General features: G+C 42.3%; 1 protein-coding gene across 1 annotated transcript in view; it reads right to left on the bottom strand.

Moving 5' to 3' along the window:
* SLIT3 (slit guidance ligand 3) overlaps window positions 1-18,103 on the bottom strand; it is a 394,890-nt gene that overhangs the window by 338,870 nt on the left and 37,917 nt on the right. The window contains 2 exon segments of the mRNA XM_075274737.1: window positions 6,315-6,386; window positions 14,192-14,263. Coding sequence (XP_075130838.1) covers window positions 6,315-6,386; window positions 14,192-14,263 — 144 coding nt within the window.

Here is an 18,103-nt window from a genome sequence, read left to right as displayed (position 1 = left end):
GTCTGCTTGATGCCGAAACTTCAGCAAATTGAATTAACAGGATTATCATAAATAAACAGAAATGTCATTACCGCCGTAATAATTTTATACCTACTGCGGCTCTATACTAAGAAGTCTTTTACTAGGAGCATTTCTGCATAAAGGTTGCACTTGAGTTTTGTCAAGCAGAAACAGCTGTTGTTCTGAGTTGACTGCAGTCAATAAAACCAGCAGAAACATCACTTCATAATGGCCAAAATGGTCATAGGGCTGAAAATGACAGAATCACAAAGGCCAAACCACTAGGTATAGGGTTGTGATAATAGATTCTCAAGGACATTCGACCCTACCAAAATCTGAGACTTCATTAAACACATAGAACAATCCCAATCCCCTATATAGTTAATTCAGGACCGTGATCCTATCCTACTAATATTATAAATGAGTGTTTGGATCTTTGTTACTCGATCACACAAAAACGGTTAAACGGATTTGGATGAAATGTGGCATATAGATAGTTTGTAACCTTGATTAAAACACAGGCTACTTTTTATCCCGGTAAATGACATGGCTTCATGACTGTTATGAATTTATGTTCATATACTATATTAAACTGCTCTTGCCAGCAGGACTATCAGCTAATTGGAGTTTGCTGATAAAGCCTGATCTGTTATCTCACAATGTAAATACACAGATAACACTGAGTCCATTGTGTAGAATCTGCATATTATCTAATCTGCTCCAGGCAGCCCCTTTAATCCCAATTGGCAGTTTGCCAATTTTAAACATGCTGGGAAAAAGAAAATCTAATTTGTCGCAAAATTCTAAAACAAAGAGAGCTATGAAGGTAGCCAGAAGTCACAGACTTCTCCTCGAGCGGAGCTCAGGGGGATCATCGATACCAACTACACACTCATTATATGGCGTCCCAGCGAGTTGCTGAGATGCCAGAACAATCACAGGCATGGCGCGAGGAACAAGTTCAGCAGCAGGCCAGCTTGAGAGCTGCCGAAACGCTGGAGCAGGCAGATCATCAATGCCAACAACACATTCATTATATGGCATCCTAGTGAGCTACTGCTATGCCAGAACAATCACGGGCACGGCGCGAGGAACGAGTTCAGCAGCTGGACAACTTAACAGCTGCCGAAACTCCGGAGCAGGCGAACCATCGACGGTAGCAATTTGCTAAATATAGGCGGATCATCAACGCCAACAACATGCTTATTTTATAGCGTCCCAGCGAGCCATTGAGATGCTGGAACAATAACAGGCACAGCGTGAGGAAAAAGTTCAGCAGCAGGACAGCTTGAGAGCTGCCGAAACGCTGGAGCAGGCGAACCATCGACGGCAGCAATTTGCTGAATATAGGCGGATCATCAATGCACAGACAAAGTCATGGGCGGAGGCTAGAATTGCACAAAAGCATTAAAGGTTCTCAAGTATCAATATTATCTCAGAGAATTTGTGGCTTTGCTGCCTATAGGAACCTATCAATGTTAAACTTCTGATTCCTAATCTGGTCTCGTCGGAGGCCATAGAGACAAGATCTCTTTGATCCATGAAGCCAAATATGTACAAGCTATCAGAGATCATATAGTATAAAGTACGTCAATCTTGTGCCCTGCATCACTCTATTCCTTTATTGTACCATATGCTCTGGATAAAATGACATTTCTATGCATACAAAATACCAGATATAATTAAATTCTTTCCATTTCCACAAGAGAGCAATGAAACAAGTGAAAAGAGTCATTTTCTTATGTCATTTGAATAAGCGGCCACATTTGGGTAGCAGAATAGCTGAACAAATGAAAACTAAAAAGCTTTTACTGTTACATTTAGTAATAAAGGAAAGGTCACACACAGATTCTTCAGCTCGGGTAACTACTGTATTTTACCACTAAACTCATTTAGGTTTGTAAACCAGAAACACATTAAGAAACTCTTATATTCTGCTGTGTGAATATCATGTTTTCTCAACTGCAAATTAGAATAACCGTCCCAAAACTTAAAAAAACAAAAAACTTGCAAGTCTTCAGTAGGTGATACCTTTTTTAATGGCTAACTCATAATGATGACAGAATATAATGTTTCGAAGCCTCCTCTGGCTTCTTCTTCAGATATATCTAAAAACACATTCTGCCGGCTGCATATTTATCTAACTGGACACAGGGATAGGATTTCAGGAGGGAGGGGGGGAAGAGGCTTATTACTATATACATATAAAAGCATATAAAAGCGAGAACAGGATCCTGCACCGCCTCTATCTTCTGCTGGATCCTCCCCTTCTTTCTTCAGCAGCATCACCTCTGTCGGCTCTGACACTAGTAGAGCCGACTACTAGTGTAAGAGCCGACAGAGGTGACGCTGCTGAAGAAAGAAGGGGAGGATCCAGCAGAAGATAGAGGCGGCGCAGGATCCTGTTCTCAGGCAGCGGTGGGGACGCCCTCATCGCATTTTCAGCGCTGGGGCCCGCCCCCATCGCTGCCAGAGAACTAATTTACATACTGGTAAAAAACGGTATTACTAAGGAATGGCACGGCGGAGATCCCATCTAAAGGTAGGAGATGAATAGCCTTTCTAAAGGCTATTCCGACGTGTTAGCCACAGAAAAAAGTGTTTTAATGGTAGAATCCCTTTAAGGCCAGGGGCCCCAGAGGGTGGAAATGCTGCGGAAAAAATTGTAGCGTTTTTCAGTCAGAGCAAAGTGGATGAGATTCGAGCGAAACCTATGCCTACTAGGTGGTAAAAACCGTGCTGCAGACACACTTCGATTTCAAAACCCAGCGTGGTTTCGGAAATCGCAGTTGTCACTTATACCTATGGAAACGCCGGTAGGTTCCCATAGGTATAAATGAAACAGGAAGTCTGCAGAGGAAACCTCTGCCAACTCTCTGTCTAAAACGCCGCAGGAAGAAACACGATGCATTGCCGCTGTGGTTTTACTGGCAGTGCTTTTTTGCTGCGGGATGCCACGTGGGGCCTAAAGGGTTTTCCAGCAGTCTAATAATATGAGAAAATGCCGTAAAAATAAAAGGCCTAAATCTCCTCATCACCATCCACCATTTTTATTGTCGGGGCTTACTCCGCACTGAGCTCTACTTCCTGCTCTCCTCAGACGCTGCAGCAAATGACTGTAGAAGTCCGTTCACCCAGTCACTGGTCAAATCCGTGACCCACCCTGGCCAATAATTGTACTAAGCATTCTCTGCTATTTCCTGCCATGATGGCGGACTGGGGGGAGAGTATAAGCCCTTTAAATTTTTATTCATGGTATTTAGAGACCCCAGTCATATTGTATACTTTCACACCACTGGAAAGCCCCTTTAACCATGAAACTTTTGTCACTTCCGTACAATTCTTTCTTTATGCCAGAAAAGTCTAATTGCATTCTTCACATACTTTAACCTAAGACAAATCAGATGTATTAATGTTTTGCCGCAATTAAGCGAAATCCAATTTTCTAAGCTCGGCTCCTTCTCTGACGCAAGACTACTGAATGCCTATGGAAATGATGCGTGATCCTGCTAATAACAGAATCTACTAAATAACCACATCTATCTAGAAATTCTGCATTCTTTTCATTTTTCCATTAATACATTCATCTAGGGACAAAATTTTGACTTTTTGCACTTCCCTTTTTCCCTTTTTTTATCCTTTGGAAATACGGGAACTAGAACACAATGTAGTGTCATCCATGGGAACAGGACAACGTTTTCAATTTATTATTATTATTATTATTATTATTATTATTTATGTGTAATAAATCTTTATTTATTTAAGTATTCAAAACTTTGAATATTTGTATATTATTTACATAAAATGTGCATATAATTTTACAGAGGTGACTCCCAGAAGGGTGTCACAGAAAGAACAAAACCCTCTTTAAAGATGGTCAATGGTAATGTAATATATATTACTATAACATAGCCTGGGCATTGGCTCTATGGTCTGTGGGTTTCACTCATTTTCATTTTCCTTTGACACCAGCAATTTTAAGAGATTATACCCTGATTCATATGTTTCCTCCACTCAAACAAAACAAGCACCAGATCTGAAATCCAATATTTTGCTACACATTTTCTATCTTGAAACAGATTCATCATTATCCCTTTTCAGGTCAGGCCCCACGTGGCGTAAATGCCGTGGTTTGCCTATGGCAGAAACACCAATGAGAAAGATACAGTGTTTTACAGCCACAGCAAAGTCTTCACTGCTTACCAAACACAGCGCCATATATCATATAGTGGCTCTACTTGGAACTGTAGCCCATCCACATTCATTTGAATGCAATTATGCTGCAGCATAGCCATGTGACCAATTGTTGAGATACCACTGGCCTAGAAAGCGGAGTCAGAACTCATCTATGTGCTGCAAGCTCTCCAAACAGCAGACCAGTGGCAGTCCCAGGTATCAGGCTTTAAAATGTAATATTGCTGGCCTATCCTAAGGATAGATCATCAATATCAGAGTCCTGGAAAACCCCTTAGGCTCCGTTCCCACGGAGTAACGCGCTGCTCATTCTGACACGTAAACATGTGTCAGATTGAGGTGCTTCAAAACAGATCCCATTGACTTCAATGGGTGCCGGGTTATGTGTGCTACTCATTGAACTCAATGGGAGGCTTTTTTACCAATTGCTTTCAATGTGATACGCACGTAACTCCGTGTGAACGGAGCCTTAAATAGAAATCCAGATCTATTTGCATTTATAGTATCAACTTTTTAATCATTTACATGAAATACCTGTGACTAGGGTTGAGCCGATCTCGACTTTTCAGGATCGATTTTGAAATCCGATTTCTGATCATTTTTCATTCAAACCCGATCTCGATCCCAATTCCGATCCCATTGCAAGTCAATGGGATTTTTTTACTAATCGGAGATCGTATTTTAAAAACAATCCTATTCACTATACAGCAAGGATTCTAACAATTGAATGCTTTAATTGTTAGAATCCACGCTGTGTAGTGATTTTTTTTTGATCACTAAGTATCCAGAGGATTTTTTTTTAATCCTCTGGCTACTTAGTCCCCCCTGGTGTTCACTTACCTGGAGAGATGGCTGGTCCGGTGTCCAGTGTTGTCGTTCTTCTTCGCCTCGCTGCCCCCTGCCTCCCAGGTTAGGAGAGTGTGGGCGGGTTCGGAGAGTGTGGGCGGGTACTGGGAGGGGAGACGTCACGTCTCCCCGCCCTGTACCCGCCCACACTCTCCTAAGCCACAAGCCCCGCCTTCTTCCTAGCTCTTTAAACACTAACCTGGGAGGCGAGGGCAGCGAGGCGAAGAAGAACGAGGACACCGGGCCAGCCATCTCTGCAGGTACGTAGCTACTAGAGATGTTAGCTAGTCTCCCATTAGAATGAATGGACGCAGCCGGCGCGCAGGGGGTTAAGGCTGTGTGCCGGTTGCTTCCATTCATTCCTATGGAACAACAGCAGAGCCTTCACACTGAGTATACACTCCGCTCACAATGAACATTGTTAGCTTTTCACACAATGCTCGGCCAGTAGCAAAGCATTGTGGGAAATAATCACCGATCTCGATCCCACCTAAAAAGATCGTGTTCGGAATTCTGATCGCGATCGTGAAATTTTCTCGATCGCCGATCAAAATCCAATCTTGTCCGAACACGATTGCTCAACCCTACCTGTGACCTAAAACCAGATTAAATAGCATCATTTTAACGTTACTTGAAGAACATGACTGAAGCTACACAGTAAAGTAAGGTTGAAATCTCGCTTTGGTCCAAGATACTGATAGCTACTGTATGACTGAAACCAGAGAGATAGTGCTTAGAACAAAATGTCTTAAAGTTTGACAATATTTCTACACATACATAGAAAGCTGCGAGGGGCTACAAAATACCTGAGAAGTTAATCTTTGGTTTATGTTGTTTTTTTGTGCTGTTTGTCAAAAGATACAATTTTATGTGTTTTCATCACTTAGGAATTTTGTGCGTTTTGACACATGATTTTGTCAAAGAGAATAATTATCTTTTTATCTTAGGCGGTATATTATTCTCCCATTCCTGCTACCACTTTTGAATTGAATGACAGTCATTCCTAGTAGCCAGAATGAGCAAATAGCTTTTACCTCGCCTCACCGTAACTTAGGACCAGTGAAGTGACAGTGTTTGATGTCTAGTAAACAATGATACAGTATGAGCAATGAAATCATTTTCCTATTGGAACGTGTCACTGTTGTTGAGTATTAAACCAATATTTTTTTTCCTGATTTCCCCTAGACTATGCCATTACAGCTTGTTTTCTTTGTTTTCCGCATCTGCTACTAAATTCCTTTATTTTTGTAGTAATTTGATTAGTAAGTACTTACATCCGTTCTAATTGCTTTAAGTCTTGAAATGCTCCCCGCTCAATGATGCTGATTTGGTTATCCTCCAAGTGCCTAAAACAAAAAGCATTTCAGTCAACCCATAAATACATTCACAGAAAATATTTCAATGATGTTTTATACAGCTTATACTTGAATGGTAAACGGTACTAGAAAAGGAGGTTTAGGTTGATTTTACATTGTGTTTTCCCCTTGTAAATCGTTGCCTATGTGATATCTCCGCTGATATATTGTCAATGAGCTCTTTGGAAAAATGAAAGAATTGCCATTGCCCAAAGAGGTATCACCAATGCCCATGTTACTTCAAAAAGCTAGTTTTTGCATGTTAACAAAAATGATGACAAGCCATAAAGGCAGGAGGCTCGGACTGGCCCACTGAGATAACAGTGAATTCACCGATGAGCCGTGTGCCTTTAGGGGGCCCTACCAGACGCCTGCAGTTTTTTTTTTTTTTTTTTTTAAATAAGCAGTGAAGGTCCAGTAAAGGCTCCTATTAACTTATCTGTACCGGAACCTGCTCAAACAGTCTTCCTCTTCAGCCTCTTTTACAATCATGATCTGCGGCGCACAGGGCCCATTGAAGGCTGAAGAGGGACATTGAGCCTGTGGACTACAAGCTGCAAGGGATAAGTGGTAAGTTAAGCGGAGGAGCGGAATAACAGCATCGCTTCTGCCGCTGCTGACTTCATGCAGAGCAGAAGCATAGAGATGTTGCAGGCACCTGTACCGGCGTCTACATTCCCCGGCATCCGCTGTAATAGAGAGGCTGATGCTGGAGACAGTTAGACGCCGGCACAGGTGAAGCCAGCAACATCGCTATGCTTCTGCCCTGCATGAAGCCAGCAGCGGCAGAAGCGATGCTGCTATTCCGCTCCGGGGTTACATATGCAAAGCCAAGCGGTGAGATGCCGCCGGCCCTGTGTGTGCGCTCATACACCAGTCTAGCCTGTCGGGTCTGCATTTGCACTGTGAAGGGTAGACTGGTCTATGAGCGCGCACGCAGGGCCGGCGGCATCTCGCCGCTTGGCTTTGCATATGTGACCCCACCCACCAATGATGAGCCAAAGCCGGAAGACAGAAGAATTCACCTAATGTCCCACATACTTCACTTTTACAAACCTTATTTATTTATTTATTCATATTAATTTTACTCCTCCTGCTCCTCACATGGTTTCCTCCAATACCTGGACAACCTCACCCTTTCTAATTGTCAGGATTTAAACCTGTGACCTGCTGTCTTGCCCGGTGTCTCTTTGCTTCCTGAGCTACTCAGCTTGTTGACTAACAGCCTGCTGGACTTCAGTGTGGAGTCTACTGCAGAGGCTCATCAGCTGATTCTCATGATTGGAACCCGCCCTGTATTGCCCTGATTGGGTTGCCTATATATAGGTGACTCTGACACTTCCTGTTTGTGTTGGTATTGTGTTCTGTCTATTTTGAATACTGCCTGGACACCTAGGAGACCTCCTTGCTGGAGCGCTTCTTCAGTTCCCTGGAACTTCAACTGTTGCCTGCAAGCTCACCATAGCTTGAATACAGCTCCCGAATTACTACAGACTTCTACCTGGTATTGGCTTATCTGCACTTGGACTGTTACCTCAGCCCCTGGGGCTACCCACGTGCTGCCTCCAGCCTCCTGTGCATTACCTGACGACTGGACTCCTGATCCTGTTCCACTAGTACCGTGACAGGATACCAACACCTACAATGGAGTCCGTTGGGAAAGAAGCTTGGGAGGTCCGCTTCAAAAAGGTAGAAGCCGCCTTGGGCGCAATGTATGCGGAGGTCCAAGATATGAAGCACCAATGGGAATCTTTTGATAAAATGACCACTGGTAAAATCGCTATGCAAGGCCAAGCTCTGCAGGAATTGCAGACATCCATGAATGCGGTCACAGCACGTATTGCACAGCTGGATGTACAAGGCCTGATTCCCACCTCTGCTCCATCCCCAAGATTGCCGCCATTTAGATTCAATGGTGACCGGGATAAATTCAGAGGATTCGTAAACCAGTGCAATTTGTATTTTGATGCGCATCCAAACCAATATCCAACTGAAAGATCAAAGGTGCTGTGCGTCATTATGCTGTTAACACACAAAGCTATTGCCTGGGCAAATCCGCTAATCGAAACCGATGACGTCTGCCTGAATGACTACAAAGACTTCATGGAAGCCATGAAAGGGATGTTTGATGACCCCAACCGAATGGTTACAGCAGAGACCACCATATTACGGCAAGGCAGACGTTCTGTTGCGGATTATGCCATGGAATTCCGGAGATGGATTGTGGACACTAGCTGGAATGACTCCGCAAGACTAGCTCTTTTCAAGAGTGGACTTTCCAGTAGTATTAAAGACGAATTAGCACGAGCAAAAGCTCCTTCAGTCTTTTCTGAATTTATTGATCACTGCATTCAGATTGATACTCGTCTGACAGAACGTCGACAAGAGAAATGGGGCTATGCAAACCGCACGACCAGTCAATATATTACCACATCACCACTGGGTTATAAAAAATCATCTGATCAGCAGTCCCGAGAATCCCAACCAGAATCGATGCAGATTGATGCGATTCAGAAACGGGAGAGTGCAGAGCGACGAGAACATAGGTTTAAAGAAAATCTGTGCTTATATTGCGGAAAGTCAGGACATTTCCTTATAAATTGCCCAAACCGCTCTGCAAATCGCCCCTGGAGAACAGTGGCCGCTGTAATGGATCCTGATGCATTCAATGAAGAATCTTCAGCTTCAGAGGGGGAACAGTCAGCTGGAGAAAGTGTCCACTATATATCATCAGTGACCTCTCAGGTTAAAAAGGAGAACAAGGATTCACATTACTTTGTCCCTCTTAAATTATTGGTCAATTCTATGTGGATCTCTACATCAGCTATGGTGGATTCCGGGGCTAGCGGAAATTTCATGGACTTTAGTTTCGCTCAGAAACATGGAATACGCTCATCTAAGAGACATTCGCCTATTGTGATGGAGACTGTGGATGGGTCTCCCCTGAGTTCGGGACCTGTAGACCAGGAAACTGTACCTTTGGAGATTCACATAGAACCTCAGCATCAGGAAACTCTCTCATTTTTACTAATTTCTTCTCCACACTTTCCAGTCATCTTAGGCCTACCTTGGTTACAGAAACAGAATCCTTCCATCAATTGGGGAACTAAGATGCTGAGTTTCCCCCCAAAGGTCAATGAGGTGAAGGATCAACCCGAACCAACGATTACAGTCTCTACTCAAAACCAAGAACCACATCAGTTACCAACAATATATGAGGATTTGAAGGATGTTTGTGATAAACAGGAAGCTGACAAACTACCACCTCACCGTCCTTACGACTGCCCGATAGAATTGCTTCCTGGAGCACCCATACCTTTTGGGACTATATACCCATTATCAGGACCTGAATTAAATGCCCTTAAGGACTTCATTGACGAGAACTTGAAAAAAGGGTTTATTCGGCCATCCTCTTCTCCTGCAGGGGCTCCTATATTCTTTGTTAAGAAATCGGACGGTTCATTACGGCCAGTGGTGGATTGCAGAGAGCTTAATAAAATTACAGTAAAAAACCGCTACCCATTGCCTCTGATCCCCGAACTGTTGGAGAAAGTTCAACGAGCAAAGGTCTTTACCAAATTAGACCTACGGGGTGCTTACAATTTAATCCGGATAAGGCCAGGTGACGAATGGAAAACTGCTTTTCGTACTCGATATGGACACTTTGAAAGTCTGGTAATGCCATTCGGGCTCTGCAATGCTCCGGCTACCTTCCAACATCTAGCAAATGATATCTTCAGAGATTTACTAGATCAATTCATGGTGGTTTATCTAGATGATATACTAATTTTCTCTGGATCTCTAGAAGAACATCAGGAGCATGTAAGATGTGTATTGGAACGATTGCGGGAAAACCGACTTTACATCAAATTGGAAAAATGTGAGTTCCATCGGGAAGAGATTCAGTTCCTAGGGTACATCATCTCTTCTCAGGGATTGCGTATGGATCCCAGAAAGATCCAAGCAGTTATCGATTGGCCGACTCCCAAGACTGTAAAAGAAGTGCAAAGATTCATAGGCTTTTCTAACTTTTACAGACGCTTTATTAAAAACTTTTCAGAGATTGTAGGCCCCATCACAGAGCTGACAAAGAAGAAAACCCACTTTTCCTGGACCCCACAAGCAGAGGAAGCTTTCTCTCGTTTGAAAGTTAAATTCACCACGGCTCCAGTACTACGTCATCCAGATCCAGAACTTGCGTTTGTGGTCGAAGTAGATGCATCAGACTGTGCAGTTGGGGCCATCCTCTCTCAGAGGTCAGGTGAAAAGAAGCTATTGCATCCATGTGCATTCTTCTCTCAACGGATGTCTTCTGCAGAGAGAAACTATGATGTGGGAAATAAAGAATTGCTTGCCATCGTCTCAGCATTTAAAGAGTGGAGACACCATCTACAAGGAGCTTCACAACAGATACTAGTTCTAACTGATCACCGAAACCTAGAGTTCATTAGATCAGCTAAGTGCCTCTCCCCTCGTCAGACCCGATGGAGTCTATTTTTGAATCATTTCAATTTTACAATATCATTCCGACCAGGATCTCGTAATGGAAAGGCAGACGCTCTGTCACGCATGTTTTCTTGTGATATTAATCCTTCAGCTCCACCTACTCCTATTGTCTCCGAGACAAGAATTGTAGGTATTATCCATGAAGGGGATCTGCTGGAAGACATTAAAGCGGCCTATAACACTGATCCATTCTTATCACACCCATCAGGGGATGTACATCTATTCTTTAGAAATCAAGTATGGACTGATGGACAGCGTCTATACATACCAGAAGCAATGCGTCTGAGGATTCTACAGTTCGTACATGATTCCAGATTGGCAGGACATAAGGGAGTACAGAAGACATATGAGCTGTTATCTCGTTTCTTCTGGTGGCCCGGCTGTCTAGAAGATGCAAAGAAATACGTCCTTTCTTGCGATACCTGTACCAGGTATAAACCTTCACGTTCCTCACCAATGGGGTTGCTGCAACCATTGTCCATTCCAGTACGACCTTGGAGTTCGATCTCAATGGACTTCATAGTGGATCTACCTAACTCAAAAGGAAAAACATCAATATTGGTAGTGGTAGATCGACTTACAAAAGCAGCTCATTTCATCCCTTGTACCGGTCTGCCTTCGGCCAAAGAAACTGCTGATTTGATAGTCCAAAATATCTTTCGCCTTCATGGTGTGCCGGATGAGGTGGTCTCAGATCGGGGGGTACAGTTCACGTCCAAATTCTGGAGAAGTTTCTGTACATCACTCGATATCAAGCTTCATTTGTCAACGGCCTATCATCCCCAGACTAACGGTCAGACAGAACGTACAAACCAGACGCTAGAACAATACCTGCGCTGTTACATCTGCCATTTACAGGATGACTGGGTAGACTTATTACCTTTTGCGGAATTCTCATACAACAACTCTCAAAATTCTTCAACAAAGCAAACACCATTTTTTTGCGAATCTGGGATACCATCCAAGTATTCTCCCTAAAAATCCAGTGGCTCCACTAATTCCAGCAGTTACAGAAAGAATCGCATCACTGCAACAAAATCTGAAAATGTTAAAAGAAACATTGGGAGCTGCTCAGGAGCGATATAAGAAAGCAGCAGATAAACATCGGAGACCGGCGCCTGAATTCAAAGTAGGGGATAGAGTATGGCTGTCTACGCGGAATATTAAGCTGAAGGTCCCTGCACCCAAACTAGGACAGAAATTTATTGGCCCCTATAAGATCTCTAAAATAATTAGTCCTCTGGCAGTACGTTTACAACTCCCGGAAACAATGAAGATTCATCCTGTTTTCCATGTGTCTCTACTGAAACTTGCTATGTCCAATCCATTTCCTGAACGTTCCTCTCAACCTCCAGATTCAGTTGAAGTGGATGGACAAGAAGAATTTGTCGTGGAAAAGATCCTGGACTCCCGTATATACAGAAACCGACTACAGTACCTAATCAAATGGCAGGGGTATGGTGTAGAAGAAAACTCATGGGAACCAGTATCTAACATCAATGCGCCTCGTTTGATTAGACGTTTCCATCAGCAGTACCCAACAAAACCAGGTCTTGTGGCGCCCAGAGGTCGCCGTTAGGAGGGGAGTGATGTCAGGATTTGAACCTGTGACCTGCTGTCTTGCCCGGTGTCTCTTTGATTCCTGAGCTACTCAGCTTGTTGACTAACAGCCTGCTGGACTTCAGTGTGGAGTCTACTGCAGAGGCTCATCAGCTGATTCTCATGATTGGAACCCGCCCTGTATTGCCCTGATTGGGTTGCCTATATATAGGTGACTCTGACACTTCCTGTTTGTGTTGGTATTGTGTTCTGTCTATTTTGAATACTGCCTGGACACCTAGGAGACCTCCTTGCTGGAGCGCTTCTTCAGTTCCCTGGAACTTCAGCTGTTGCCTGCAAGCTCACCATAGCTTGAATACAGCTCCCGAATTACTACAGACTTCTACCTGGTATTGGCTTATCTGCACTTGGACTGTTACCTCAGCCCCTGGGGCTACCCACGTGCTGCCTCCAGCCTCCTGTGCATTACCTGACGACTGGACTCCTGATCCTGTTCCACTAGTACCGTGACACTAATATGGATGGTCTGTCCTTAGGATAGGCCAACCATATTACATCTGCGGGGGTCCAAAAAGCCAGGACCTCTGCAGATCAGCTTTCCCAGGTCAGTACAGCTACAGGTAATGTTAACAATTCCAGGACCCAAGCTGCTCGCTTGCCATACAGCATGTAGCGGTGAGTTTAGGTAGTGCAGATGGCAATGATTCACAAGGCGAGAGCATCGATTGATTCAGGTGCCCCTAACTTATCTATCTGGTTGATGTGCGCTGGTTTCAGTTGAGTCTCCCTTTCTCAAGAAACCTAAAGAAGACTTAGCATACTGCTTTGTGTTAGCATTTGCAAAAAGCTGCTATTCTTGTGACACAAATATCTGGACATGTCTAGCCAAGAGGAAAGTAAGAACACGCTTGTATGCACTGTGATACATAAAAAAGAAGAAGCTCAATGATGCAACATTTTTAATACAAGTAATTTTAGGTAAAAATATATGCTTTTTTTTTTTTTTTTATAAAAAATTGCCCATAGCTGTCCAGGGTCTTTACATTTAGCAAAGTATTGACTCTTTATTCAAACCTTTTACAGTGTTTGCAAATTAGAAGTAGAACATGAATGCAGAGAGTAGAGAAAATCTAGATGTCAAAATGGTACAAATGCTTGTTCTACTCCAAAAAACCGAATTCTTACAAAAGTGTAATAAATGTGTAAAACAATATAAAGACTTTGAAAGATACACTATACATTGGAGATAAGGAGAGCGGGAAATCTTCAGCTTATGGGAACATTCTGTGGAATGTCAAAGCAAACTGTCAATGCTGTGACCTCCGCACAATTATCACTGGTGTGGGGTTTGTATGTTCAGAGACCGAAAATTCTTCTATTTATTACAACAATAATGAGAATACTATTCCTGCTATTGACTTAACATTCGTATGAATAAGGAATATTACTATACAACCTGGACAAACAGGATTCAACAGTATATAGTATCTGATATACGCAGTGGGTATATTGGAAATACAGTCAACACAATACAAACACTATTACCATGGTGTTATAAAATGAAATGTATTGCATTGGTAGGATTTTCCAGATTCCTGAAATATAGGTCTGTAGCATAGTATATAGTATTCTATAGTATTTACTGGTAAACAAACATATGAGAAAATAACATGGTGACTCGGTTACACATTGTGTCATATTATATTATAAGCTTTTTTATTGCAACCTACAGTACTCGAAGATTTTTCAGGCCAGCAAAATCCGTCTTGGTAATCCTTGTAATATTATTTTTATCCAAGTCTCTGAAATGAGAAAAAAAAATACAAGAAATTAATAAATTCATACAATAAATCCAGATAAGTAAAAAATAATATAACTATATATAAGGAATAACATATCTTCTGCAGCAAAGTATAATCCTAAAAGAGAATGTGTAGAGTGAGTAGAAAATCAGTATTTTTGCCGTAAGTTATTAGGATGGTTGATGCCGCTGACTCAGCCAGGCTATGATTATTATGTTTGTTGCCAACAGAATCCAAAAATACTAACTATTATCCTCATATGTAATAATATCTAACAATAGTGTAATATGACTATAATCAGAAATAATAGGATATGAGCTTAATCCTAAATGATAGTACAATTCCTAACCGTGGGTTACTTTGGTGCAGCTACCATGTGAGTAGTCCCTGCATCTTCTAACCCAATTGTATATGTAAAGGAATGGTAAGTTGCACAAGTCATGACATCACCGCAACCCATGACATCACTCAGGATGCTGAAGCCCACCATAGATAACCTTGAGGGAGTCCAGGAGAGGTAAGGCGCGGCGTTTAAGTGTTTAGTATGTCTTCACAGCTATCCTGAGATTATGATTATTATACCTCTTGGGTGTAAAGTGACCTAGATTATAATAATGATTTATGGGGGATGAACTTTAAGGCTGAGTCCCCACGTTGGTTTTGTTGCAGATTTTGTTGCGGTTTTTTGAGCCAAAGCCAGGAGTGGATTTAGAAGAAGGGAGAAGTATAAGAATTTCCCCGTTCCTCTCGTAGCTATTCTAGGCTTTGGCTCAAAAAATGGCGACAAAAAAAGCTGGGTTTCTGCAATGTGGGGCATTAGCCTAAAAGTTTCTGGTTTGGGTCAAGTCAAAAACTTTTACAATATCCAGGTCAATTTGTTTTGGTTCAAGCAAGTTTGATCATTACTAGTCGAATTTACCCCATTAAAAAGAATGGGATGCAATGGTTACACGAACAAACTCTAACTTTGGTGTGGTGAGACAATGCAGAAGCATGAAGTAGCACAAATGTGTTTCTCTGATAGACACAGACACTTTTGACTCTTTTGGATGAAGCGGGACTAGAAAACCAAAATCCAATGGACTGCTTACAGCACCACTCCCAACAACACATGTATTCTCCAGGCTCTTATAAGGTAGATGAAGTTATGGTACTTCAGGATCTGGTGGCTCTATTTATGATTTTTCCTCTTTTGTTCTGAACCTCAGCTACGTCACATGACCATCACTTTGAGTCTCCTACTGACACAGTGGCCAGATTTACTGTTGTGGTTACGACGTGACACTGACAAAAATGTGGTGCATCTTTAAGGCTGGGGGCCTACATTGGGCAATGTATTACCATACCAGCAAAGTGGATGGGATTCTAGCTAATCCTATCCACACATTGCTAAAAAATATCTGCAGCAGAAATGCTGTCACGTTTTTGTAGATTGCAGCATACCAATTACCCCAATGGAAATGCTGGAGTATTTTATATAGGTTGTAGGGAAGTTAGCTCGGTAGAAGCAGTGGTGCGGACCCAAACAGTCAAGACAGGGACAAAAAGTAGGCAGCAAACTGGTTTATTTAGAAAAAAAAAGGAAAAAAAATAAACCTTGACTTCAGGCACAAAATGAGCAAAACAAAATACAGCCTTAACTTCAGGCAAAAACAAAATAAATACCTGCTCGTCTGAGCCACTAGCTAAACAGAACAGATAACCTAACTATACGTGTGGCTTATAATATCAGCCACACGAACAACACAGGCACAATATTGTCTCACCGGACTCAGGGTTACAGGACAGAACCACACACCTCCTTTCACCTCATGGATCTGCACTGCAATGCAGGAACTGAAGCTTTTTCAGGCCCAGTAATGAGCCAAGGATCTACACCAGGGCTGAGGCCTACTCCAGATCCGCCCTGGACCACACATAGGTCAGAAACCTGGGGCTGATATATCTGGTCTCCAGCACTCTGCCTGTCTCCTTTTCACAAGGTATAATATGGGAAGAAAGTCCACAGAGGAAAGCCTTGCTGACTTTCTGTAAAAATCGTCATGGAAAAAAACGCAATGCGTTTCTGACGTGGTCTTTTCCACAGTGCTTTTTGGCTGCGGGCGGCTTCAAGTAACACCTTTCTGCGGCATAAATGTTAATGAATACAGCAAGGGTAGTTTACCATACTTTTGCCACAAGTAGTGTTAAATAGTCCCAAATCTCTGATTTATGACTATTTTATGCGGGGTAGGGGATTGAAGACTACCACCTGTGTATTTTACAGGTATGTGGGGACAGAGAGTCAGTTTCTATTTTACTCATTAGTGAAGAAACATAATAAATAAGCAAAAACTATTTCCTATAATTTCTGCACTTCCCAAAATTGGAAACTCATAAGGGTGCGAAGAGATACATTGAAATGCTCCAGGAACATCCAGTGATCCAAAAGGAAGAACGTAAAGCCCTAAACCTATGATTGCTGCCTTAGGATAGCAGCAGGCAGGGCTCCAGTTCCCACAGTTCTCCCGCACTTGGCGTGCTATATTTTGTTCAGGATGCAACTTTTCAAAAAATAATTGATGAGTTGAAATAAAACATTTCCACAAAATGAGCAGTGTGCAGAAGAGCGAGTATAAGATGACATGAGCGCTGTATTTTATAGCCGTACTCCATAGAACTGCTACAGATCCTGTATATCCTTATGTGTAGGACTCCTAAACAAACAATTTATAGGAAACGTTTTCCAGACTCAACCCTGTGGTTATATATTTTATACTTTACTACTAGAAACCGACACACTAAGTGTCATATGTAATTTTAATATAAAACCATATTAACCAAACATAAAATATGGGGATTCCTTCATGTTTATAAAGTACATATCCTTTACTTAACGTGCATGTCGTCTTCCAGCCATATTGAGGGATTTTTAGAAGCCTCCATCATTCTACCTCCCTACTTGATAAACAACAGTCACATTAGCGTTTGGCTTCCATCCGGAGGATGGGCCCCCCCCCCTGAACAGAATACCAACGCAACTGCAAGCACTGTGCAGTTAAACACATGGACCCCATAGACTATAATGGGGTTGGTGTTCCGTTCGGGGGAGGGGGTGGGTTCTCATGCCAAACGCTAATGTGAACCGGGCATAATTCTCATCATTTCTTTCAGCCAGTCATTGGAACCAATCCATTTTATCTATATCTTTTGTACAATACTCAGCTACAAACAAGTTAATTTTCCAATACTACAAAATTTAGAAAAATAGGAGACTGGTCTGTGGAATTCATGACACTATATCAACTTCCTATTATATTTATTATTACATAATGGGCCATATTAATAACCTCAATGATGCTAGTTATCCTACTTATGCTTATTCTATACGCAAGGAGTTGTACGATCTTATATCCATAAACTGAAATTTTAACAGTACAAGTATTTAGAATACAAAGACAGAACAACCATTTCTCCTCTTTAATACTGAGGCGTTCATAGCTTTTTGCTATCGAATTTATGGAAAAAAAAATACTATGACATGCTCTACTGGATGGCATATTGAAGAAGTACTCTCCATAGGCGCCCCATACAGAGACACACAGAGATCCTTCATCTCAATAGCTCTGCTCTGTGCATGAGGCTTTAGGCCCTATTCACATCTTCGCATGGGTTTCCATTCAAGGAGTCCGCATAAAAAGTGGTTACCTAAGGAAACCCGCGGACCCCATAGACTATAACAGGGTCTGTGTGTTTTCCACTTGGTTTCCACACGAAAAACGTGGAAAGAAAATTACTTTTTTCTCCTCATTTTTCATGCGGAGAGGGGAACAGAATGGCCTGAACGCAGATGCTTTCACA

The sequence above is a fragment of the Leptodactylus fuscus genome, chromosome 5 (genome assembly GCF_031893055.1).
Source record: "Leptodactylus fuscus isolate aLepFus1 chromosome 5, aLepFus1.hap2, whole genome shotgun sequence".
In the NCBI taxonomy this organism is placed as follows: Eukaryota; Metazoa; Chordata; class Amphibia; order Anura; family Leptodactylidae; genus Leptodactylus; species Leptodactylus fuscus.
Note: the sequence above shows the minus strand (reverse complement) of the source record. Positions and strands in the feature narration are given on the sequence as shown.